Genomic DNA, 24636 nt, shown 5'->3' on the forward strand with positions numbered 1-24636 from the left:
GATAAATCCATATTATTTGATTTCATGTTGTGTGGCATTGTTACATTGTAGCATCATGTTTATTTCATTTCACAATGTTCTAAAGATGACGCTGGGATATCAAGTCTTATTTTAATTAATCATTTGAATGTGAAATTCTAGGCAGTTAATTTTGAAGTTGAATTCCATCTGTTTGAAAAGATGGAATTCAAAATGGATATTCTTGATAAATAAATAATCCTGATCTCAATTGATTAATTTTGACATTGCTACTGTTTTTACTGAATACATCTTATACAGTTGCAGTTCTCATTGACAGAGACAACTCTGAATGAACAATATAAAATTAAGTCTGCAGAGTGCAGAGTGTCTGTTGACTTTTATCTAATCTTTGGACTTCTTGCTGCTCAGCCAGCCATGTGACTGGACAGGCGGCCTTATCACAGGGGGGAGCATTGACGGAAAGACAAAGTACTGTGTTCCCATGACATCATCACCATTATTTACCCCTATAGGGCCTCTAGATGACTCTGATCTGCCTCACTCCAAGCTCACAAGACACTTCAAACTGGAATACCCCTGAGGGTAATGGGGATGCATTAGATGTCATATTTTATTGCCACATGACCATAGTGCTAATTGCCCCCAGCATAGCTCACATTAACATTCATTCATTTCAGACAACAAAAGAATTGGATCACTATTTGTGTCATCATGCTCTAAGTGGCTGACCCTATGTTCAATCAAACTTGAGCACATTTCATTTTATTAATCTATCTGACATTTTAAGACATCATTATAATAATTTACTTCCAGTAAAAGCCAAAACAGATGACAAAAGTACAGTTTAGTCTTCAGTAGCCTCATTCCAGTTGTAACTTATTTCAGATACGTGGCTATCAGTGTATAAGTAACAAGAAATGTCAGCACAGAAATGCCAAACTAGCTTTGGGGTAATCATCATGTGTCAGCTTTTTGTAGTTTGTCCATAATAGATCACTGATAAGCTAATTTTTCAACTGTAAAATGTCCTAATTACTATGTTTATTTGTCACAATTCCTTAAAAAACAAATCTAAGGGATTTGTATCAAGATAGCTGTTTTTGTGAATGTTTATGTTTATGTGAAAAATATTTACTTTATTGGCTGGTGTATTGTACTGTGATTTTTAAAATTCCCAAATATTGATATCACTGTCAGCCTCAAAAAAAACTTTTTTTTTTAAATAAAGTAATCTGTACTTAATATAAAATCATGGAGTTTTGGCCCTAGTCCAAGTCTCAAAATTGTACTAAGAGTCAGCACCACCACAGTATTTACCAGCAGAAAGGTGACATTACAGTTGCCTTATCTCTCTCATGCAGTGGTTTGACTTCACAGTACCACTGCTTTGCATTTCTGACAATGTATTCCAGGAAATAGCCGTGGTGAGATCCTGTGAAGCGGGAGCCGACTGAAAAATATGCCCTGACATAAGTCATTTTGTTATTCTGATTCACAGGCTGTGGAAAGCATGATATTTAAAACATTTGATGGCACATGCAGACACCAAGCTTGCATTTGGCCTTCAAATTCACACACCAGCCTGCTGATAAGACTCTGCTTTTGGCCTGTGGTTTTGGTGATGAGGTTGTCAATCAAACCTTGTGAAAGCACAGTAGAGACTGAATCATAGACAGACTGCTGAGGTTGACTTTTTTTTTTCCTCCCCCCATCTTGTCTCCTACAGATCGAGAGGACCAGTCCATTCTTTGCACGTGAGTATACAGGCTCAGTCCACTACTGCGTGAATTTTCTATTATATAGATATAGTTTATTTATATACATAGTTTATTAAAACCTTTTATTAAACGTAAAGATATTAAAATTTTTGCTGCTAAAACAATGACCAGGACCCACAGATGCTTCTGCTGCTTATAATGCTGAGATATTGCATGTCTCTTTTCTGCTTTATATTTTTGGAAATAATATCACATGGTGCACTATATTTCTCTATGGCTTCTTTTCTTCATCTCTAAATTAAATGAAATTGAAAGTGTCAATAATACATTTACTGGTAATTACAGAAGTTCATGAGCTGTGCATGTGAACCAGCTGCCTCAGGGCCCTTGACGGTTATTTTAAATCGACACTGACCATGCTGTCACTACTTGAGAGACAAGTGAGAAATGTAGGTCTGAGAAATGCCTGACATTTCTGCTGTGCAGTCCTCTGGCGTCTTTTCAGTGACAAGTGTCTGCAGATGACAGGAATGTCAGCAAAGAAAATGCCAGAGTGGGTATCAAGACTATAAACGATGCAGCAGCCCTTTTACTCATGCTGGGTGAACGTTGAGGTGTATGTGTTATTTTGTCTGTTCTATATGCACACAGTGGGTCAAAATAACTAAAATGTAAATGGAATTAATTCGAACTCAACCCATTTTAACCTAATCCTAAACAATCATTACAGATTGAATATTTGTTTCTTTTCACATTTTTGAACGGAAGTTCAAATTTCAAATAAAAGTAAACAGCCTCAAAGTACTCATGAGTTGCTCTTGCAGACAGTGAAAAATGTAGCTTGCTGTTAATCATTTATTGCATGTTAATTGTGTTGTGTTGTACAAAAGAAAGATGTATTTAATGCTTGGACACACTTGTACATGCAGACATTAAAATATAGATTATGCACATTACCAAGGCCTTTGGCTCTGTGATACACAAACTGATTACAGACTAGTATGATACACTAAATATGGACACACTTGCAAAATGTAGAAGCCTCACAAGACACAATTAAGTCAGCACTCCCTGTTCCGGGGTGGCTGAGGAATCTTAACACCCAGTCCAAAGCCAACAACAGTGACTTTGACATAATCCCTCCATGATTACCCTCTGTCCACAGTAGCCAACAAGACTGACAGCACTTGCACACCGCTCTCCCAGTCTTTACCCTCAGCCACATCACACTCACTCAGTCTGAAAGGAAAAACAATATTTTGTGCATACTTGGTGTGTGCAAATTTGCACTTACTGTAAAACCACAAGTGTGCTCTAAATGTAAACTGCTCCCCCCAAAAGTTTTGCATGGCTTGGAATACTTGAGAAGATTTCTTTCCTGTTTTTCTGTGCCATGGTCACTGTGTGACGCACATCCATACGCCAACAACCACAGGCCTAAACTGGGCTGACACTCAAGAAATATTGCAGAGGAAGACCCACATGATAAGATATGTGCCAGTATTTAATTTGAGTTTTAAGATTATATTTGTGCATAACTTTGTGGTGGAAAATAGGACAGGGCTTGTGTTCTTTCCTCACCCGCATGCACCTGCAGATCTGTAAAGCTAAAGGAGGACAATGTGTCTAAGCTTTATTGATCCAGTTTTTAAGATGACAGAGGATGTGAGGTCTACATGTCAAGGGTTAGATTTAGTTTATTGTTTCACAGACACTATTCTGAGGATGTCTGTTTTTGTGTGCATTGTCTTCTGTTTTCTCACAGTGGTGAATCTGGAGCTGGCAAGACGGAAAACACAAAAAAGGTCATTCAGTACCTGGCGCATGTTGCCTCCTCCCACAAAGGAAGAAAAGACCACAACATTCCTGTGAGTATTCTCCTTTGTCATCTCTGTGATTTAGATGAGCAATGCCTGAACCGAATGAACCCATAGAAATGTGTAGAACATTAACATCAATGTTGGATTTGTATGAAAAATGAATTATTACTACTACGCCCTATCATATCTGTCTATGTCCCCACAACCCCCGGAGACCAGGTTATTCTTTTAGCCTTATATATTGCTGTAATTAAAGTAAACATCATGGTTGTGATGGGACCGTTGTGGGCTTCATTGAAGTTGCAAAACTCACAAGTTACTGATGTACTGATTATTGCAAATAATATAGATATAAGAATAGATATCAATACCTACAGGCGACATGGCTTTGTGCACCAGATATGTGTGCACACAACCTAACAATTTGCATTTGTTTATCTGTAACAAACAGCCAGAGTCACCAAAACCAGTGAAACCACAGGCAAGTCTTTATTCTTTCATATACACCACGTCCATGTGCATGCTACACTCCAATTTTCCTCTCAAACAAAATAGCTTTCTCTAGAAGGGACTCATAGACTGTCTGTTTGTCCTGAGCTAAGGACACTAAGAGCACATCAGATGTTCTCAGGATGTTCAAAGACACCAGAAGTAACAGTTGACACTTAATGTAGTGCAGACAGTAAAAGCTACACTGAAAGCAGCATATTTAGCATTTTCATTTTCTTTCTCTGTCAGGCACAAAATGCAGTTGTAAGTAAATATTGAAACTTGCATGATTATTGTATTTTGTGTGAATGTCTTTGTTCAGGTTTGCAGTACTGTAAATTTGCTCATTATTCTTGTGATCACTCAGTGAAATATAGTTACATGCATGTTGTTTTTATTCGTTGTGGTAGCCACAACTTGAGCCTTGGCTGTCGTCTTGTGCTGTCTGAAACGTTGTCATTTCTGCTGCAGCAAAAAATATGTAGAATGCCTTTTGTACTTGTATTATAGTAAGACATATATCTTATCTGTGTTTTAGACTGTTGGAAGTTAAGATATTGACTTGTCCACACCTGTCTTGCTTAAAAGCATCATTCTTATGGATCTCCTCAACTAAGTTTCAGTCCTGGTCATCAGGACTTAGATCCTGCAGGTAGTTCTTGCAGCCACCTAAGCCCTGACTGAATTACAGTACACCTGAGATGTGCAGTACAAACAATTACGCACTTGTTAACCTACAACACCAACAGTAATCTGGGTCTTGAGGACTAGGATTACAGACCACTGAGGTATTATAGTAACACCTGTTTCTAATTCCATCCACAGACTGCTGTAGGTTGTGCTTTGATTCTGATGCAAATGCATCATTTTAAATGTTTAGCTTGAACAACAGGTTCATTTGTATCCATGACATTAATGCAATTTATTATTTTCCATAATAACAATTGAATCTCCCCATATCCTACAGAGTGGACCCCTGTTTTATGTGAGTAGTATGTAGTTTTTCACCTATTTCACCTCACTTACAGTATAAATGGGGTGCTTTACCCACTCTGTTGCCACCTACTCTGTACCCTCGAAAATAACTATTAACTTTTTGATATTGCCTGAAGTTGTGTAGTAGATGCTTTCCATCCACCTTAATCCACCTGCTGTAGTTTTGCTTTAACTTCTGCATGATCTGTACTTCCTGTCCCCTCTGAGTTATTAGAAACTGCTTCTTACAGACTTACATTACTTACAACTGAGGACATCTCCTCACAGAGAAATCAATCATTGCTCTAATCTTCGTTTGGTAATCTAATGGGCTACATGAAGCTGATAGATGCCATGTTAATTATCTGACTGTATAAATGTGCATAATTGTCTAATGTGTACCACTCTTTCTTACTTAAAAAAAAAAAAAAAAAAAAAAAACCTTGAAAAGCCTCTTGGCGTGGTAGCACTAAGGTTTGTAGTTTGATTCCCTAAAGTAGGGTTATATTTGTCAACAGATGCATAGTTAGCCAGTTATTGTAGTAATGACAAATTGCTAGTAAGTTTTATGTGGTGACATTTTGATATCGGCAATGGGCATTTAATTTTTGTTGTTTCACTGGTTCACAGAATTGAAGTGAATTAGTGACAGCCTACTGAATTTATTGGCAACAGCTGTAATTACAGCTGATGAAATCAGCAGCCACCGACTGAAACTTCAGCTTGCTATGACCTGTTAATGGTGTTAAATACAGAAGTCGCAGATCTTTTAGAGTTCTCTAACGTTGTGATTTCAGTATGAAGAATGATAAACCGTTCAGCCCTCTTGCTGGCCTATATGCACGCTGCACGTCTAAAGCACCAAGCCATAAGGGACTTTGTGGATGAAACCTTCAGTGCTTTTAACGTCACAATAATCCTCCCATTTTCTGGATGTTATGTATAGATCGTAGTTAGCCTGATATTGATATGATATGATATTAAGCAGACCTTGATGCAAAGTATGATTAAAAGGGGTTCGCTGGTTTTCAACCAAGCTCATCTTAATCACTTGACCTCGACGTAGTGGCTGATGCAGAACCTCTTTGGACCTTTCTTACATTAAATTCAGCCTTAAAGCTCTCTTGGCCCAGATGAGTTCTCCACATAGGCTTTTTCCTGCCCAGATTGAAACACTCTGAGCCATTTCCCAAACAGTATTCTCCTTTTTCTTGTTGGAGAAAACCCCAACGTGTTATATTTGTCTGGCCTCATGACCTCCAGGGCAGATGTTGAGCAATGAATACACATCCATGACTACTGGCCTCATAAGATTTAGTGGAACAGTTTTGACTGATCCTCTTTCATTCCACTCAATCTGTCCTAAAGTACTGCTTTGGCCTGCCAAACAGCTTACACTCTGATAAGAGACATACTTGTAACTATGACCTGTAAATGTTTTCTAGAAAGGCACACATTTTGAAAAAAATAGCTTGAAGGAGATAATCAGTTTGGTTTTTTTAGCATTTGTAGTGACTGATAATGTGCCTCTCTCAGTAGCTTTGAGGCATCTCATGTTGTTTAAATTTACCACAGCTACAGAACAATTAGCCATCTCGAGTGGAGGAGCCAGCTCTGTTGGCTGTCAGATGTCTGACAGGAATGTGGGTCAGCTTCTAATGCAGCTAAATTGGCCCCCCACTGGTGTTTGTAATTTACTCTTTGTTTTTAAGTGCGCACAGCAGACCACACAGATGGGTAGATTTTGCGAGTGAGCAATTTTAACTACCAAGTTGTAGCACTGGTCTATGTTTATACAGAAACAAAGGATTTTGGTTTGAATCCTCTGCCCTCTGTGGACTTTGCCAATGCTCTGATAGCTGGAAAAGGACCAGATCTATCCTGCTTCATTCCAGCTGCTCAAAAACTCAATTAAAAGCAGCCCATCGTGCTCGCCTCGCCGTCCAAAGATCACATTACAAGTCTCACATCCTGAGTGCAGTGCTGATTCCTCATCCCGCAGAGTTCCCTTTTGTGGAAAATGGCCTCCTCAAACCTTCAGCTATTTTTGACGTAATGGGAAAATATTCCACTCAGCCACAAGAAGAGAAGTAACATTGCAGAAGACATAGATTTCCTCTCAGCCATTTTGGATTCTCTAGTCATGACAAAGCCCACAATGTGGTTTTGATGGAAAGAGAGTGGGCCACCTGTCCAAACATCTGCATATTTATTTATTCTGCCTCTTAAAGTGTCCATGCTGACATGAAAAAAGGCCAAGTGTTTTTGTTGTGTGTTGTGGACACATTGTTCCTGACGTGATAGAGAGGCTATCTGGCTTTTCTCACAACAAAAAGCCCGGATTTTCCAAGAAATGTTCTCTCCATCACTATCAAGCTGCGTGACTTATCATTAGTCCTCAGTCAGCCAGAGCAGGGCTCAGTGTCTTGCAGCTTAAACTTCAAAAGATAAAACTTCTGCAAATTGATTTAACCCAGTTGTGGAAGGTTTTACGATCAGCATCTTTACAGGGTCATGTTTTATGTGCTTAAGAAAATGAAAGAAGTCCAAATCCACTGCCAAGAACTAATGCTTTCAGCATTTTGATTTCTTAAATATGATCAGATTATTGAAAACAGAGAATAGCAACAAAACATGAGTTTTCATAAGCTGGAAGTAGAGAACATTTGGCATTTTTGCTGGATAAATGACTAAGATTATTAACAACTTATTTGTTGTGAAACGACTAATTTGTTAGGCACTCATCATATCTATTCAGAAGATTTACTGATCTACTGAACAAATGTTTCTTCATAACCATTTGGAATTGTTTTGATGATGGTGAGAAGTGATATGATGACCTTTTTGACTATACTTTCACTAACTGGTCTAGTGTGTTTTTTTTTTTCTCATTTTTGTTTTGTCTCATTTGAATCTTTTAGCATATGAAGATGTTACATCTTTACACAGATGTTTCAAATGGTGCTGTCACATTATCTCTGCCTGATTTTACTTGGCTTGAAAACGACTTATGAAAAAACTCCACACTACTCCCTCAGACGCTTAAAATTCAGCTGGAGTTTGGAATTGGGAAAACTTTTGATTGTCAGAATAACAGTTTAGTTTCAAGCAGCCTTTTGTCTTACTGACATTGTTGCCAACTGCAGAACAGCTCCAGAAAAATAAAAACAGTGTAGCTTGAACATGTTGTCCAGTACCATATAAAAAAGACGAAGTTGTAACAATATTTATCATCATACCCATTAATATTATCATGACAATTAGGGGAAAAATTAAGTTCTGTGCTAGTCTATTATTATTCCCTTATATCGGCATGACTGATCTTTGAAGTCTTTTTTAAGTTTTATTTTCAAAATTGAGTAAAGTCAGATTGCATTTAACAATCATAATATAGCTGTGGAAATGTTGTTTTGAGATACAGAAACCAGTAAACCAGTAGGAATTAACCAAATCTGACCGGCACCTCCTGTGGAAATTGTCCTATGTCCGATGTCTGCTGTCTTTTTCTGCATGATTATCTTTGTTTTTTCAGTTGTCAGTGAAAATTAGTGGTTCACAATTATCAATGTGCTGACACAGAACTACTGGAACATCTCTCTGTTTTTTTTTCAGGGTGAATTGGAACGGCAGCTTTTACAAGCCAACCCCATCCTTGAATCTTTTGGAAATGCTAAGACAGTGAAAAATGACAACTCGTCACGTTTTGTAAGTACAGCAAAACCATATTCATGAAGAGGGGCTGCATTGTTAATGTGCATCTCACAGAGTCTACTCCACTGCTTCCTTCATAACATCAAGAACATCATTTTTATATGTTTCAAATATCATTTTACAATTTTAGGAATCTTGCATCAGCCCCACCTGCAGATGATCTGTATCAGTGTTAATGTTTATAGAGGAAACTGATAACTTATAGTACATTATTTTATAAACACAACACTTATCTGGTGCTCCTTTCCACGATGCCTCACTGTGTGTTTTAAGAGAGTCATTATGTTGGCGATTGATTTGTGTATATCTTGTCTCATGCACTTTCTGAGCGTTTATCTTTTGTGCGTCTCTGCAGGGGAAATTCATCCGGATCAACTTTGATGTCACCGGATACATTGTTGGAGCCAATATTGAAACATGTATCCTGTTTTAAAACGATTGAATGCCACTCTGCTTGTTGATGTTGGATTTTGTGGTTAGGGCTGATACTGTGGCAGAATCAGGAAAGATAAAAAAAAAAAAAAAAAAAAATCAAGGACAGGGGAAACAAGTCAGCGCTGGTTCGTCAGTCAAAAGATGGAGAGAATTGTTCATCAGAACCAATTATGAATTTACCCACTTCCTCCTAGAGGAATATGTAATATGTAGATGCTGCTTTCACAACAAAGTTACTATTACAGAGGAACCAAATCTGTTAGTTGTAGGTTTACATTTTGTTTCACCATCATCAAATTACAGTTATTCATCTTACATAGCCACAAATTAATTCATTACCTCATTGCTCTGCATCCCACTATTAGCTGTGTTGAAAAAGAGAACACAAGCAGATCAAGATCTGTACAACACAAGGCGGCACCATTGTTTGTTGTCTGGATTCTACATCACACTGACCCACCAAATAGGTGTTTTCTTTGACTCTTTTGTGTCAGACTTGCTGGAGAAATCCAGAGCTATTCGTCAAGCCAAAGATGAGCGCACCTTCCACGTTTTCTACCAGCTGTTGGCTGGAGCTGGAGAGCACCTCAAGTGTAAGTAGACGGAGCTTTTAAACCATCCAAGTACTTAATTAACGGTGTCAAATAATATTACGTAGTTCATACTCATACCGAGAATTAACAACAACTCGAATTAATCCAAAGAACTGCTTTGTCCTCTGTTAGTCCACAAGTCCTCACCTTTTGAGAAAAAAAAAATCACATCTTAACCATGTTTCTAAATGTTTTTCCATTTTTCTTTCCACAGCGGACCTTCTTTTGGAAGGTTTCAATAACTACCGTTTCCTGTCCAACGGTAACATCCCAATCCCTGGCCAGCAGGACAAAGACAACTTCCAGGAGACCATGGAGGCCATGCACATCATGAGCTTTGCTCATGAGGAGATTCTGGGTATGTTTGACAAGGACGTTGCTTTTACTACTTTTATTTTTTGTTGTGGTTTCTGGTGAGATCATTGAGCATGGAGCGCAGCCTTTGGTAGAGGTTATTTATCAAGGTCCCTCTGATTTTATGGTTTTAGAAACTGTTTGGCTCCAGGCTGAAGTCACAGTGAAATGTCAGTTAGAGCATCTTTGGCTTCTGTAATGAGACCTATTTCTGAATGCCACTCCAACCAAACCAGTTACCAGTCAGGCATGTATATGTATGTATATGATGAGCAGGTTAGCAAGTCACTTCAAATCTCATTGGATTGGATACATTTATGTATGAATTTATCAATTATAAGAATTTTTTTAATCAGTTTTATTGCTAACACATTCATATGATGCTAACGTGATGGTTTACTACAGTAATATTTTTCTTTCTTGATTCCTATATCTGTAGCTATGTTGAAGGTGGTGTCCTCAGTGCTTCAGTTTGGTAACATTATCTTTAAGAAGGAGAGGAACACAGATCAAGCTTCTATGCCTGATAATACTGGTTGGTATCCCACACACACACACACACACACACACACACACTCACACACCAATCCTTTTACATCTGCTTCATAACCTTGTCTCACAGGTCAACACATTCTCCTCCTCCTTTTCCCCTTCCCATATATTAGTCAACTCCTCTCTGGCCTTTTCCTGCCTCCTTCACACTGCGTACCTCATCCGCTGAACAGAGGAACTGGTGATTTATGTCTTTTCTCTGCCCAAGCCTTGTCAACCTGCCATTAAGCCACATCATTATGAGGATTTACTCCTGAAGGAAATGGGGAACAGCCTTCCAGTTCCTCCACATGTGGCACTGCATATTTGGCACTTAACGGAGGGAGACAGGGAGAGAGAATGTGTCTAATGCTGGTGATGCAGCTTGGCCAGATATTCCCAAATGCGATGAGCAGAACTTAGGACTGAAGCAGATGTTTTTTTGTTTTGTCTTGTTTTTTTATTAGTAGTGTGGCTTGACTGATTTAGACCAGATCCTGCTTTTTCTACTTTTCCAAAAACTCCAGCCATTTAAAATATAACATTTTCCCTATGACATTTCAGAAGAAGCATCTTTTTATTATACTCAGTAATAGGCACTAATAGGTAATAGTCATAGTAGTAGGTCAACAGCACTGTTGACGAATCATCTTTGACTGGGATTCAGTTCAGTGTCTATGGCTTTTAGAGAGGTTTTTAATACAGTTGATAAAATAATAGAATTGTCAAACACTACTGACAAAATAATTCTGGAAAATATCCTCATCTCTCTCACATCACTCTGGAAAACAAGCAATAATGTCTCCCATGTCTTGACAGGACGTCAAGTCAAGTCAAACAGACTGGCCTTGTGGCCTCCTTCCATTGTCATTTGAATAAAAATAAATCCTGTTGTGTGCTTTTTCCATCTCTGGTTCTCAGCCGCTCAGAAGCTGTGTCATCTGCTGGGTATGAATGTAATGGAGTTTACCAGGGCCATCCTGTCTCCAAGGATCAAAGTGGGAAGAGACTACGTCCAGAAAGCACAGACTAAAGAGCAGGTCAGTTAGCATTTACCTGACTAACACAATATATATCCATTTTTGTTGGTTGCCGAGACCATTACCACCATCTTCTTAAGTGAAAGTCAATGTCATTATAAAGTAATAGAGTTGCGTAATTGGAGGAGCTATTTCAGGCATTCAGGGTTTCAGTAGTAAAAGTCTGTTTCATTTTTCATTTTCATTCATTGTTAGATGACCAGGAACTTTAATGAGCATATATTTACCATTTGAACGATCAGTAGAAAAGATAGCAACTGCATTAAAAAAAAATCTCTCCTTTCTTCGATTAAAAAAAGGCCCAATCCTGTGTACATAAAAGCATGAGGAGAGAAGCCCAAGGAGCACTATCTTATTTCTTATTGTTCTGGGAACAAGGCAAGTTAGTTTTACCTTCTGTGAAAGTGCTCCAAAGTACATCTCCTGTTCATGAATCATTCATTGCCATTTAAAGTGCAGTTCTCTGCAGAACCTCTGATCATACTGGCTCCAGCCCAGTTGATACAGCTTTTCTCTCAGCTGTTTTAAATGATAACGTCTGACTCAGAAAGCATGTGGAAAATTAGCTGTATACAGTCTTTCCAAGATGAATGAGTCCATTCGTTCCTTCCTTATCTGGAAGTGTGTCTGAATTATACTGACTTAAGTCAGTCTTATGTGCCTGTGCTCACTCTCTGCCCTTTTAAACACACACACAAACATATCTTTGACCATGTCAGCTCTCCATCCTCCTTATATTGTCTCTCATTACTTTTTTCCACTTTTCCTCTCCCCTCTTCTCTCTTTTCTTCCAGGCTGACTTTGCTGTGGAGGCCCTGGCTAAAGCAACATATGAGCGTCTGTTCCGCTGGCTGGTCCATCGCATTAACAAAGCTCTGGACAGAACCAAACGGCAAGGGGCCTCCTTCATTGGCATCCTGGACATCGCAGGTTTTGAGATTTTCCAGGTTTGGATTAAAATCTTTTCAATTTTTTAATCTTTAAAGAAAACAGTTTTTCTTGTTGTGGGTAGAGGAAGTGTTTTTATTATCCTCGACCAGCAGCTCTATATCTCGCTCTGCCAGTTGGTTGGTCGGTCCACAAAACTCATTCATTCGTAGTTGAACTGTAGGTTTTGTATTGAGCACTTGCTGCCTCCTTGGTGCAGGTCGAAGAGCAGGTCCTTGTTTAGTCTCATAATGGATTTTCCATATTTTTTAGATGTCTGTTCACACTGATAAAGGCTCATAAAAATAACATTTATTTTGTAAGAAAGTGAAAATATTAAACAATAAATGCTAATTAGACCTAAATTAACGGGACCTAGTATCTACTTAGAAAAATTAAGACCCTTGGAAGTATGTAGTGTAGTGTAGTGCATGTGGTTGCAGCTATTGCGAATTTGCGTTTGTTTGTTTGATATGGTTAATAAAGAAGTTGGTGTTCTATCTACATTTGAGGTTTTTACTTCTTGTCATCTACGCACATTCAGTATTGTTCTTCCCTGTGTTTCTCCTCTACCACAGCTGAACTCGTTTGAGCAGCTGTGTATCAACTACACCAATGAGAAGCTGCAGCAGCTCTTCAACCACACCATGTTCATCCTGGAGCAGGAAGAGTACCAGAGGGAGGGCATCGAGTGGAGCTTCATCGACTTTGGCCTTGACCTGCAGCCCTGCATCGACCTCATTGAGAGGCCGGTCAGTGTGAATGAGAAGCCAGTGTCAATGAGATGAATGACATTTACGAACATACCTACTTAAACTCTTGTTTTTCCATTTATTCTTGAATTATTTAGCTATACTTAAACAAAATTCAGTCGCAAAATAATAATGCACCATTTACCATTCACTCCCTTTCAAGTCTCTATTTCTGTCCTATGTTTATGTTACTTTAGGCAAACCCTCCAGGAGTGCTGGCTTTGCTGGATGAAGAGTGCTGGTTCCCCAAGGCCACAGACAAGACCTTTGTAGAGAAGCTGATCCAGGAGCAGGGCACACACACAAAGTTCCAGAAGCCCCGCCAGCTCAAAGATAAGGCCGACTTCTGCATCATCCACTATGCCGGCAGGGTATGCTCATTTTATCTCTTTGAAAATCACACTCAGCAGTCTGTCTAGCTTTGCTTTACTGAAAATAGAGACACTAGCTTGAAGTCCACACCTGACTGGTTTTCAAAAGAAAAAAACAAATTGGGTCTTTCCTTGGAAATTCCAGTTTTCTGAAGGATAAAGCTTTTTTTTTTTTTTTTTTTTAGGTGATAGATTAGAGTGACCAAGACAGAAAACAATAATAATATTGATAGCCTTAGTTTACCAATGTGAGATATTAACTCCTTTTAGACTCTTTTAAGATCCTCTGTACCACAGTTGTTAGATCGTTAGGTGAGGATCAACGAAAGGCCGACTGACAGTTAACATCTATAACATTTGCTTAACACTTGAACAGATGCTTGACTGAGGAAGGCTGTGATTGGTCAGTGTTGTCATTTTCATTTTAAGAGACTACCAACTGTTTTGTCTGTGTTTTTCTACTATATAAGAACACTCTGAAAGTGTGGCAGAGAACACTATGCACTGTCTTGTCTCCATGCTGCATGAAGTAAAAGAGATCTGATTCATCACACCATGTTTCTAATTCTTTAGAGAATTAGCAACTCTCAAATATACAAGAATAATTTCTTCAACACCATACACCTCTAAGGTTATATCAACCCATGCTTTTTGATTAAGGAATAGTTTCTGTTGCTGGAGGGCTGGTACGACTCCCGTACTTCTAATTATACTTTTGTTCTGTGTTGGACCAGTTTCTTTGTTCCTGTCTAAATTTATATTTTCCAGAACATCTCCTCCTAATCTTCTCCTGCACAAATTCAATAGCAAATGAAAAGTTGCAGCCGACCCGCGGCTCAGATTAAACAATGACACAAAGTTCTGCTGTGGTGGGATTTCAGGGAATACTGAGTCCTGGTTTGATTTATGACACTGTATGATGGTGGATTTGGACACTGTCAGTGGTGTTATGCAATAGAAGTCAGCATTCGTCCAGCAGAGAGACCTGCTGAGTAGCACATCTGTTTACCATTATGTGGGCTATGCCGTTTTACACCACAATTAGTTGAACAGTCAGAGTTTTGAACTCTAAAGACGTCTACTGTGGAGAAAAATCTGCAGCGCCATGAAGCCAAAGGGTGTTAATTTTGTCAATATTGATATGTTCCCCAGGAAATATAATATTATCTATGCTGTCTGAATCACTACAGTAAAGTGTGGGCTGTGTATTTAGTTTGTTTTATTTGAAGTAGGTCACTGTAATGTGTCAGATGTACAGTGTATATATATATATATATATACAACCAACTTACTCTTGACTGGTTTGTTAGTAAGCTATACAGTTGATGTTAAGAATGATACAGAGCTATAAAAAGTGTTCAGGTGTAAATGAATAAGAAGTTACATTTTACCAAAAAATGATAGCTTATATAGTCAAGATTTTTTTTTTTTGCAACATTTAGGGACTAACTTCGTTTTCCATTTTACCAGGTGACATTGAATATGTTGTAAATATCACAACTGTTATAAAATAATGGCCAATATTAACTTATCATATTAGTATTGCCTGCATGGCTGACATTTATGACACGTGCAACATGTATATATGCCATACTTTTTGGTATATATGTCAAATTACCATAATTGACATAATGGTTAATAGTAACAAAAAACTATTATGTAAATGATAAAAAATATGCTTTAAATGCTTGTCACATTAAAAAAAGCTAATTTAACATATTTTTAGAAAGTATTTGCTCATGTTATGTGTGAATTTAAATAAAAAGAATATTGGCATTTTGTCAGTATCAGTATCGTATCTGCTTCCTGTATTGGTCAGACTATAACTATGATATAAATTTTGTCTATATTACTGAGGTGTACCACTTTATTGCTGCAGGTGGACTATAAGGCAGATGAGTGGCTAATGAAGAACATGGACCCCCTGAATGACAATGTGGCCACTCTTCTGCATCAGTCAACTGACAAATTTGTGGCTGAACTCTGGAAAGATGGTAAGATGCTATCCACGTCTCTGTAAATGCTTTAGCATCTGTAACATCTTTAAGTATCTGTGAACACTTTGAACAGTACTAGATAAAAGAAGGAATCAGTTTTAATAATCCTTTAAGGTCATTGTGTATGTACATGTATGCTTATTTGATTAACAAGCACATCAATATGTCTCCCACTCAAGCCTGCTAACAACAGCTGTCTGCCTCGTGAACCCAGGCCTACACATTTCTCAGAATTAACATCACCCTCCCCTCCCTGTCTCTCTCTCTGTGTTGTAGAGATTCAGACCATTCAAAGGGCTTCATTCTATGACAATGTCACTAGTCTGGATGAGCCGGCAGGTGAATGACTGGGTCGTGCTGTAGCAGACCTGGGCCAAAATAATAAAACTTTACTGAAATTTAACAGTTTTGGGTCGTGAAAACAAGCTGCTCAAGGTGCTTGGTAGACTAAATATGAGCACTTCCCAAGCGGGTTAACTTCTTGGAAGTGTACTGGTATATTTTTGCCCAGATCTGGCTGTATGTGTCATGCTTCAGCCGGTGCTGTGTCCGTCATAGCTACAATGGCTTTCATGTGCTTCCAGGCTGCATGGCTCTCTTGTCTCAGCCAAAAGCAGTAGTGCTTAATTTCTAAACAAGTAAAAGTAGAATATAATAAGCTGCTCCCTCTAGTCGAACTAGTGTGCTTTAATTTGTGTGAGTGTTTTTGAAAGTCTTGTGATCTTTGTATGGTCAGTAGCAAGCATTTTGAATGTAGTGCAGCTGTGGGACTTCATAGCTTTATTTCTGTTTTTATCCCTTCTTTGTGATGTGATACATCCACGAGCAAATTAAGGATCTGAAGCCTGAATGAGGAAAATTCAATGACATTAATTTCCCGCCTTCCTCCCTCCTAGATTGGATCACAGTTGTGGAGAATTGAAACCAGATGTTGGTATTTGCTTTGGCTCTAAGCTCAGACATCAGTGTAGAGGGTCCAGACAGCAGCTCATACATCACTTCAGTTTAAATGTTGAAACTCCAGCTGTCAGTGGCTCTGCAAATACGTTTTACTTCAGTGTAGTCACTTGGACATAATAATTGGCATAGTGCATAGTCATAACTCATATGCTGTGTCATTTTGTTAAGCTTTTTTTTAGAGTAAGTCTATTACTACTGTTACTACCACATTATAAAAAAACTATTAATAATAATAAGTCTTGTGATATTATGTATTTTTCTTGTTGTCAAGAAAAGCCAACAGTGAATCGATCACACAACAGTTATTGTCTGTGTATCCAGTGCCTGAATTTTCTTATTCCTGTGTGCCAGAGAGCCCCAAAAAACAAGTTCAAATGCAATGTTGCCCTGGCTGCTGGTGTTCCTTTTTTACAATGAGTATGAGCATTGTGGTCTTTTTTGAGTCAATCCCACCAGACACCTGCTGCTGTGAATACTCACTATAGCACCCAATCAGTGTCTGAAAATTGTCCCCTCAAAATACCCTTGTTTCTTATTTTTTAAAGGAAATGATGTAGCCTTTGTTACAAATGAAACTACATGTTCCCCATACTCATTTTCAAAGATTTGCATTTTAAATTTGAACTAATTGCCTTTCGGCTGAGAGTCACAGACGTGGTAGGAATTTCAAAAAATATTTCGAGATGGACTAATACATTCCTGATTTTGGACTTTTCATGGCATTTGTTGACAACAACAAAAATATGAACTCATGTCCCTTAAATTAGTACTCCAGCAGTGTATTATTGCCCTTTCAAGAACTCGGGGGACTTGCAAGAGACAGATTAAAAATAATAATGATAAAATAAAATAAAAAATTCAGAATTGACATAGTTTAGGTCAAACACCAAAAAAAATGCTTAATCCAATATTCCCATAATGCTGCAGCACGTCCACAACTTGAGTTTATAATGTAGTTTTTCTGTTTTTATTGTTGTGTTTCTCAACCCAAACTTAAATGATACAAAATTTCTCACAGCTGACAAAGCTCCCCCAAACAAACACTTATCAAAAATCTGCATATTGTTTTCTTGATTCTCTCGAGATGTTCAACCAATTATAGAATAAGGCAAGGAAAAGCAGCATGTTGTCACATTTCTCACATTTGAGAAGCTGTAACCAAGTAAGCTTGAGAAATAATTCTAATAATTATTCAATTATCAGGATACATTTTCTGTCAATTAATCAGTTGATCGACTAATCATTGCAGGTCTAGACATTATCCAACTGTTTTCACAGACTGAGTAGGACCAGCCATGACTAGTCAAGTGATGTGTAAAATCAGTGCCCTTTTTAATGTACGTTATGAACAGTGATATTGTAATTTTTTTAATCAATTTGTAATATTTTAATATTTTTTTTGCATCTGGTGTTTGCAACCCCAGAAATGTTGCCAAATTGTGTTTGTTTGTTTTTTTTTAGAAGAGATGATTTTCCTGGCAATATGTTGATTCAGGTCTTCTGCCATGAGCAGTATAAAGCTTTCATTTAGCTGCCGTTGAGCATTATCTGTCAGAGACGCATTTCAGTTCTTGCAGTTGTATTTTGCTAATGCTTAGTGAGTAAATCATATTAAAGATTGTGCTTCTCTCCAAGGTAACACATCATGTAGAGCCCTGTATGTACAGACCCTTGAGCCTTAGGAATAGATAGATAATAGGCTCTGTGCTCCATTTCCATCCAGAAACTAGTGGTAGTTCTAGACTTTGAAATCTACTTTGCTGAACTGATTTTGTTTGACAATAGTGTACAATGTCTTTTCCATCCATCTGCACTTGGTCATGTAGCTACATTGTTGCTACTGTTGCTCCTAAAGTGCTTCTGTGCTCCCCATAAAGTCTTCCGCTCTAACCAGTTCTCCCCGTCTCCCCACCAGTCGACCGTATCGTGGGCCTGGACCAGGTGGCAGGAATGAATGAGACAGCTTTTGGTGCCACCTACAAAACGAAAAAGGGCATGTTTCGTACAGTGGGACAGCTCTACAAGGAGTCGCTTACCAAGCTCATGGCCACACTGAGGAACACCAACCCCAACTTTGTCCGCTGCATCATCCCCAACCACGAAAAAAGAGTAAATACATCATCTAACCTTTAACGATAAAGTTGTGTGTCAAGCAGTGGAAAGTAAGGGAGCTGTATTTGTTATCTTATCCATGTAGCATTTATATCTACTGTAACTTTTTATTATTATTTTTTATCAATTCATTTTGGTCTCGGTCTGTAGTGTAGTAACAATAGTTATTTGCCTTTTTCCAAGGAAATCCAGTAATACTGACCGACAGACCCAAAGAAAATAAAAATCTTGAGAAATGCCTGTGATCTTTGCCTTGAACTACAAAACACCAAAATAGTATGCAAAGTATAATTAAGTATACAAATACTTGCTTCTGTTCTTAATGTTTTGTTTATCTTTTCCATCAGGCCGGTAAACTGGAGCCACACCTGGTTCTGGACCAGCTGAGGTGTAATGGAGTCCTAGAGGGGATTCGCATCTGCAGACAGGGCTTCCCCAACCGCATCGTCTTCCAGGAGTTCAGACAGAGGTAACAAACAAGAGAAATGCTTTTTGGACTCTGTAAGTTCATTTTACACATAGGAAAAATGTCCTTTTTCAGTGATGTTGCTATGTACATCACAGTTTATATTTATGTTCTCTTTTGTTAACAGATATGAGATCCTAACTCCCAATGCTATCCCCAAAGGCTTCATGGATGGGAAACAAGCCTGTGAGAGAATGGTAGTGCTTTCTTTTTTGGTTTTGTTTTTTTCGCTGTATATGAGTTTTAAAACAGCTAGGGTCACCATGTAATGATAACATACTGTGTGTTCTGCTGAAGTACTGAATTGAGAATTGACTATTAGCCCTTTTAAGCAAAAAATTACAGGAAATATGAAACCAGAGGGAGCCAGGAGCTACCAAATACCATTTTCACACATGAGGAAACAACAAGATGGAGTCATCCTGTTGTTCTCTGTGTTTACTGTTGCATTACACCAACGTTTGAGTTTTATGGCACGAATGAATGAAAAGGAGACACGCAGAAGAGAAAAATGAGACTGGAAGAGCACCTTTCTTTACAGTGATAATGTGCTGAGTGTTTCACAGTTGTCCTCCAGCAACTAAATTTAGTCCTCTTTCTTCCGATCAAAATGCAGGTTTAGTTTCTGAGTTCCTCAAAAGGATGTTTGTACTCTAGGAAATTCTCAACAACTGTTCGTGTACCTTTTTATAGATCAGAGCCCTGGAGTTGGACCCCAATCTTTTCCGTATTGGTCAGAGCAAGATCTTCTTCAGAACTGGTGTTCTGGCTCACCTGGAGGAAGAGAGAGATCTGAAGATCACTGACATCATCATCTACTTCCAGTCTGTGTGTCGTGGATACTTGGCACGCAAGTGAGTTTCAGATCTCTGTATTTTCATCAAAACCATTTCTCAGATATGAACATATATCTGCGTTTGGATACCCAAGATGCATTTAAGGACAGTGATCCAAATACTTAAATCCCCCCCAGATATAGTGGTATACTAAGTTTCAGCCATTCAGTCCACATGTTTACTGTTTTGGTTCACTCTCACCACTGAAATAGTGTCAGTTTTGGCTGCAGCAGGCAGCTGTTTTTGGTGAAAAAGCTCTGAAAGCCCACTGAACACTACCTGCTCTGTACTAAACAGCGCACAGTTGGCGACAAGCTGGTGAACATAGAGGAGCACTTAGCAACTAAAGAGCCAAATACTTCCCTCGGGAGTTGTTAGAGACCAAAACATTCATGGTGAGGCCAGAGATATGACTCCAAATGAATAATAGTGTTGCTCCATAAACACTCAATGTGTATGTAAACAGCTGTTTGCCAACAAGGTTGCCATACTAACTTAAAAGGTGATGATATGTCAGTGTTTTGCTCACAACTTGTACATTTACAGCTCATCAGTACACTAAATGTAGCCCAACCTTGGTCTTCAAAATCACTGGAGACTTTAGAAACACTACTATAGTGACAGACATTGATTTCTTGCCTGTTATTGTTAATTTTTTTCTTCTCTTAGGGCCTTTGCTAAGAAGCAACAGCAGCTGAGTGCCCTGAAGGTCCTCCAGAGGAACTGCGCTGCTTACTTGAAGCTGCGCCACTGGCAGTGGTGGAGGCTCTTCACCAAGGTGACAACCCTGACAGTTACCTCCTCAAACAAACTAGTTCATATGTGCAGATATGACCAAGTTACACAGCTCCACATCTCTGCTTAACCAGACCATCTGAACCCCAATGACAATCTTGTAAATTTTCAGAAATTTGTAATTAGATGTTCAGAAATGTCTTCAGGTAAGTAAGGACTAAACAGACAAAAGATAATATTGGAATCTCTCCACTAGACCTCCTCAGCAGCCTGAATTTGCTCTGTTGCCATGGAAATGAATCCGGGTATCCGCAGATCTCAAAAAGTCTGAACAAGCATTGAACTCATTAAATAAAGGCCTTAGGAGGTATTGAAAAGTCTTGAATTTAATGTGCAAAGCCTGCCATGGGCCGAAACTTTAGATACAGTTTTTTTCTGTTTTTTTGGGAGGTTATACACCTATAAACTGCAGTTTTAGTCAGTGCCATCAGACCTGTAGTAAACACTCTTACTTCTACTAGATACTGTAGCTCTGAAGCTCATCTAATCAGAATTGCAAACTGTTAATTTTAGCTAAATCAAAGCAACATTAATCATGTTTTAATTGCTTAAACCATACATCAATTTTCTGCTGCATATCTTCATTCAGGTCACGTGAATTGCTTGAATTGTGTCTCTAGGAATTATTGTTATCTACAGTGAGGAATTACCAAAATTTCTTATAGATGTCAATAAATTCATGTACTTAAAAAATAATTGTAGATAATTGTCCCTGATGGTTTTCTGTCATTCTTTGACCAGTATGACCATGAAAAACGTGTTGAATTGCATTCTATGTCGCCCTCTCTCTCAGGTGAAGCCTCTGCTGCAGGTTACCAGGCAGGAGGAGGAGATGCAGGCCAAAGACGAGGAGCTGGTAAAGGTGAAGGAGAGACAGCTCAAGGTGGAGAATGAGCTGGTGGAGATGGAGAGAAAACACCAACAGGTAAACACCCTCTATGCTCTATCATGGAAAGTAAATACTTTCCCCTTGTACAACCTTGATTCCAAAAAAGTTGGGAAGCTGTGTTAAACATATGTTAAAAACAAACTGCAAACGATCTGTGTTTACCATTAACGGTTTTAAGAAGTGTTCCTGAGCTCATGCAGTAATATCCTTTATACAATCATGTGTTCACAAAGAGGTGAACCTCACTCTGTCCTTGCTTGTGAACGACTGAGCCTTTCCAGGATGCTCCTTTCATACCCAGTCATGATACTATCACCTGCTACCAATCAACCTGTTTACCTGTGGAATGATCCAAACAGGTGTTTTTGGAGCGTTTCACATCTTTCCCAGTCTTTTGTTGCTCCTGTCCTAACTTGTTTGAAACATGCTGCTGCATCAAATTCAGAATAAGCAGATATTTACAAAAATCAATGAAGTTGATGAGGTCAAACATTAAATATATTGTCTTTCTACTGTTTTCAATGCAGCAAATTATCACATTCTGTTTTATTGTTTTTGTACATGGCCTCCCAACTTTTTTAAAAATCAGGGTTGTATAAGCTGATATAATACAAACTGTATCCCGAGTGTTTGCCAGGAGATTATGTATTATGTATTTATTTTCGATCAGTTTTTTACTGACAATTAAGAAAGTCACTCGTATAGCTAAGCATGTGGGATACATTTTTTCCAACTGTTTCCTCCCTCCAGCTCCTAGAAGAGAAGAATATTCTAGCAGAGCAACTTCATGCGGAAACGGAGCTGTTCGCTGAGGCTGAAGAGATGAGGGTCCGTCTGCTTTCTAGGAAGCAAGAGTTGGAGGAGATCCTTCATGATCTGGAGTCCAGGGTGGAGGAAGAGGAGGAGAGGAACCAGAGCCTGCAGAATGAGAAGAAAAAGATGCAGTCCCACATCCAGGTTGATATCTTTACCTATTTAAACGTAACTTCTACAAACTTCTCTCCTTTTTTTTTTTGGAACATGCTGACATCCAGCACACATTTAAATTGATTTAATGGTTTTGATTTGTGATCTTTGTTTGGAAATACAGTTTTCATGTGAAAAAACAAATTCTGCCTTTACTTGCCTTTACTTGAACATTCACTTTTGAGAACATTATACACAAACATAATTGTTGTTGTTTGATGCACAATACACATTTGATTTCAGTACCACATGGTGATGGAGCTGATACTGTAGAACAATTATGTCAGTCCATATATATAGAGGCTGAAGCATGTAGGATTCAGTCCACAGACTCCCTTAATAAACTCCAGTGCCAACCTCATCACATTAGATTGTTCTGAATCGTTATGTGCGTGTTTTCATCTCCACAGGACCTGGAGGAGCAGCTTGATGAGGAGGAAGCTGCAAGACAGAAGCTGCAACTGGACAAAGTGACTGCTGAGGCGAAGATCAAGAAAATGGAGGAGGACATTCTTTTGCTGGAGGACCAAAACTCCAAGTTCCTGAAGGTGAAAGGATTATATCTGCACAAGATGCGTCAAACATAAATGTCCTTGTTTGGGATCATTAAAAGTTGATAGATGAGGCATTTGCTGAGATAGATATAACAGTAATAGAATAAATATATTGTGTATTTTGAAATGTATTTAATGTGACATTGACTTTGAATTTAATAGCTTGCTAGTTAAGTCTTCATATTTTTTCACCTCCGTATAGTACTTGTGTGTCTTAAAGCCTCCAGTCTAACCCACACTTTGATTGTACCCAACAGGAGAAAAAGCTGCTGGAAGACAGGATTGGCGAGATGACCTCCCTGCTAACAGAAGAGGAGGAGAAAGCAAAGAACCTCGGCAAGGTCAAGAATAAGCAGGAGATGATGATGGTTGACCTGGAGGGTAAGGGACTCCCACCAAGCCACTGTTACTGGTTCCACTCGTGTCCAAGAATAGAGAAACTTTTATTAGAACAGACACAAAGTAGGCTCGAAAAATAGATGGATGGCCTTGTTGCAAAAAAAAACAAAAAAAAACAGTGAAGGTCAGATACAGGACATCAGCATGACTGCTTATGAGCCTTTATTGTGTAAATTTACTGTTTACAGCAGTCCAATGAGTTAAGCCTTAAATGCATACCTCAGGTCTTTAGCAGCCCTGCGATACATTACACTCTAATTTATTCATTTCATTCAATTAAACAGTCAACTCTCTGGTGTTCCTCAAACTGTTTGTCCTTAACAATGCTGTGGTGTCAAAATGTCCAAAAGTTTATCGGGTCACTAGAGACCTGAGGTGTGTGAGAGTATTTCATATTCTATTTACGGCATACTGGATGCAAAGTGATGGCAGGTAATATTGTATTTTCCTGTGTGGCCTCATGATGGTGCTGTTTTCTCATTGTTACTATGAATACGTTCAGACACAATGATGAAAAAGTTTGTTTATATTATCTCACTGTCATAGACACTTGATGGTAAAGCACCAGGGTGTTCAGGTTTAGTGCAGAGCAGCAGTGGCTTTGATAGTGGAGTTTAACGACAGCAACTCTTGAACTGAAGATGTACCTTTTGTATCATTCAGATCATTGAAAACAGAACTGCAGTGCTGATAGTTCCTCAAACTCATGTACGCTACAGTGTATGACATGCAAGAGAGCCAATAAAAACAAATGCAATGTCAAAGGTTTCATATTAACATTTAAGGTGTGTTGATTGATTCACAACATCATCTCATTGAGTAACAGGCAAGAAAACAGTCCACCTTAAAAGTTTCTGGTAGCTGCAGATAGCTTTTGAGAGTGAATGAGCTTAATTTTTATTCAGTCTATAGCTAGCTAACATTAACTAGTAAAGATGAAAAGGCAGCAAAGAAACATTACAAA

At 38.5% G+C, this 24636-nt stretch overlaps 3 protein-coding genes across 3 annotated transcripts in view; 2 read left to right on the forward strand and 1 right to left on the reverse strand.

Moving 5' to 3' along the window:
* Positions 1–24636, forward strand: part of LOC121604362 (histone H3-like) — a 610603-nt gene that overhangs the window by 509419 nt on the left and 76548 nt on the right. The window lies entirely within an intron of this gene.
* Positions 1–24636, reverse strand: part of zgc:163040 (uncharacterized protein LOC100038789 homolog) — a 408070-nt gene that overhangs the window by 277038 nt on the left and 106396 nt on the right. The gene's annotated exons all lie outside the window — the stretch shown is intronic.
* Positions 1–24636, forward strand: part of LOC121604381 (myosin-10-like) — a 59734-nt gene that overhangs the window by 20149 nt on the left and 14949 nt on the right. Inside the window, exons 4-27 of the mRNA XM_041933875.1 lie at positions 1709–1736; positions 3466–3568; positions 3972–4001; positions 4259–4273; positions 4977–4994; positions 8597–8689; positions 9051–9114; positions 9625–9723; positions 9938–10081; positions 10517–10612; positions 11530–11648; positions 12443–12595; positions 13154–13327; positions 13525–13698; positions 15578–15692; positions 18571–18764; positions 19115–19236; positions 19361–19430; positions 19927–20087; positions 20739–20847; positions 21658–21789; positions 22504–22710; positions 23130–23267; positions 23531–23654. Of these exons, the coding sequence (XP_041789809.1) occupies positions 1709–1736; positions 3466–3568; positions 3972–4001; positions 4259–4273; positions 4977–4994; positions 8597–8689; positions 9051–9114; positions 9625–9723; positions 9938–10081; positions 10517–10612; positions 11530–11648; positions 12443–12595; positions 13154–13327; positions 13525–13698; positions 15578–15692; positions 18571–18764; positions 19115–19236; positions 19361–19430; positions 19927–20087; positions 20739–20847; positions 21658–21789; positions 22504–22710; positions 23130–23267; positions 23531–23654 (2682 nt within the window). The remainder of the gene's footprint in view (positions 1–1708; positions 1737–3465; positions 3569–3971; positions 4002–4258; positions 4274–4976; positions 4995–8596; positions 8690–9050; positions 9115–9624; positions 9724–9937; positions 10082–10516; positions 10613–11529; positions 11649–12442; positions 12596–13153; positions 13328–13524; positions 13699–15577; positions 15693–18570; positions 18765–19114; positions 19237–19360; positions 19431–19926; positions 20088–20738; positions 20848–21657; positions 21790–22503; positions 22711–23129; positions 23268–23530; positions 23655–24636) is intronic.

Source organism: Chelmon rostratus, chromosome 3 (genome assembly GCF_017976325.1).
Source record: "Chelmon rostratus isolate fCheRos1 chromosome 3, fCheRos1.pri, whole genome shotgun sequence".
NCBI classification, from domain to species: Eukaryota; Metazoa; Chordata; class Actinopteri; order Chaetodontiformes; family Chaetodontidae; genus Chelmon; species Chelmon rostratus.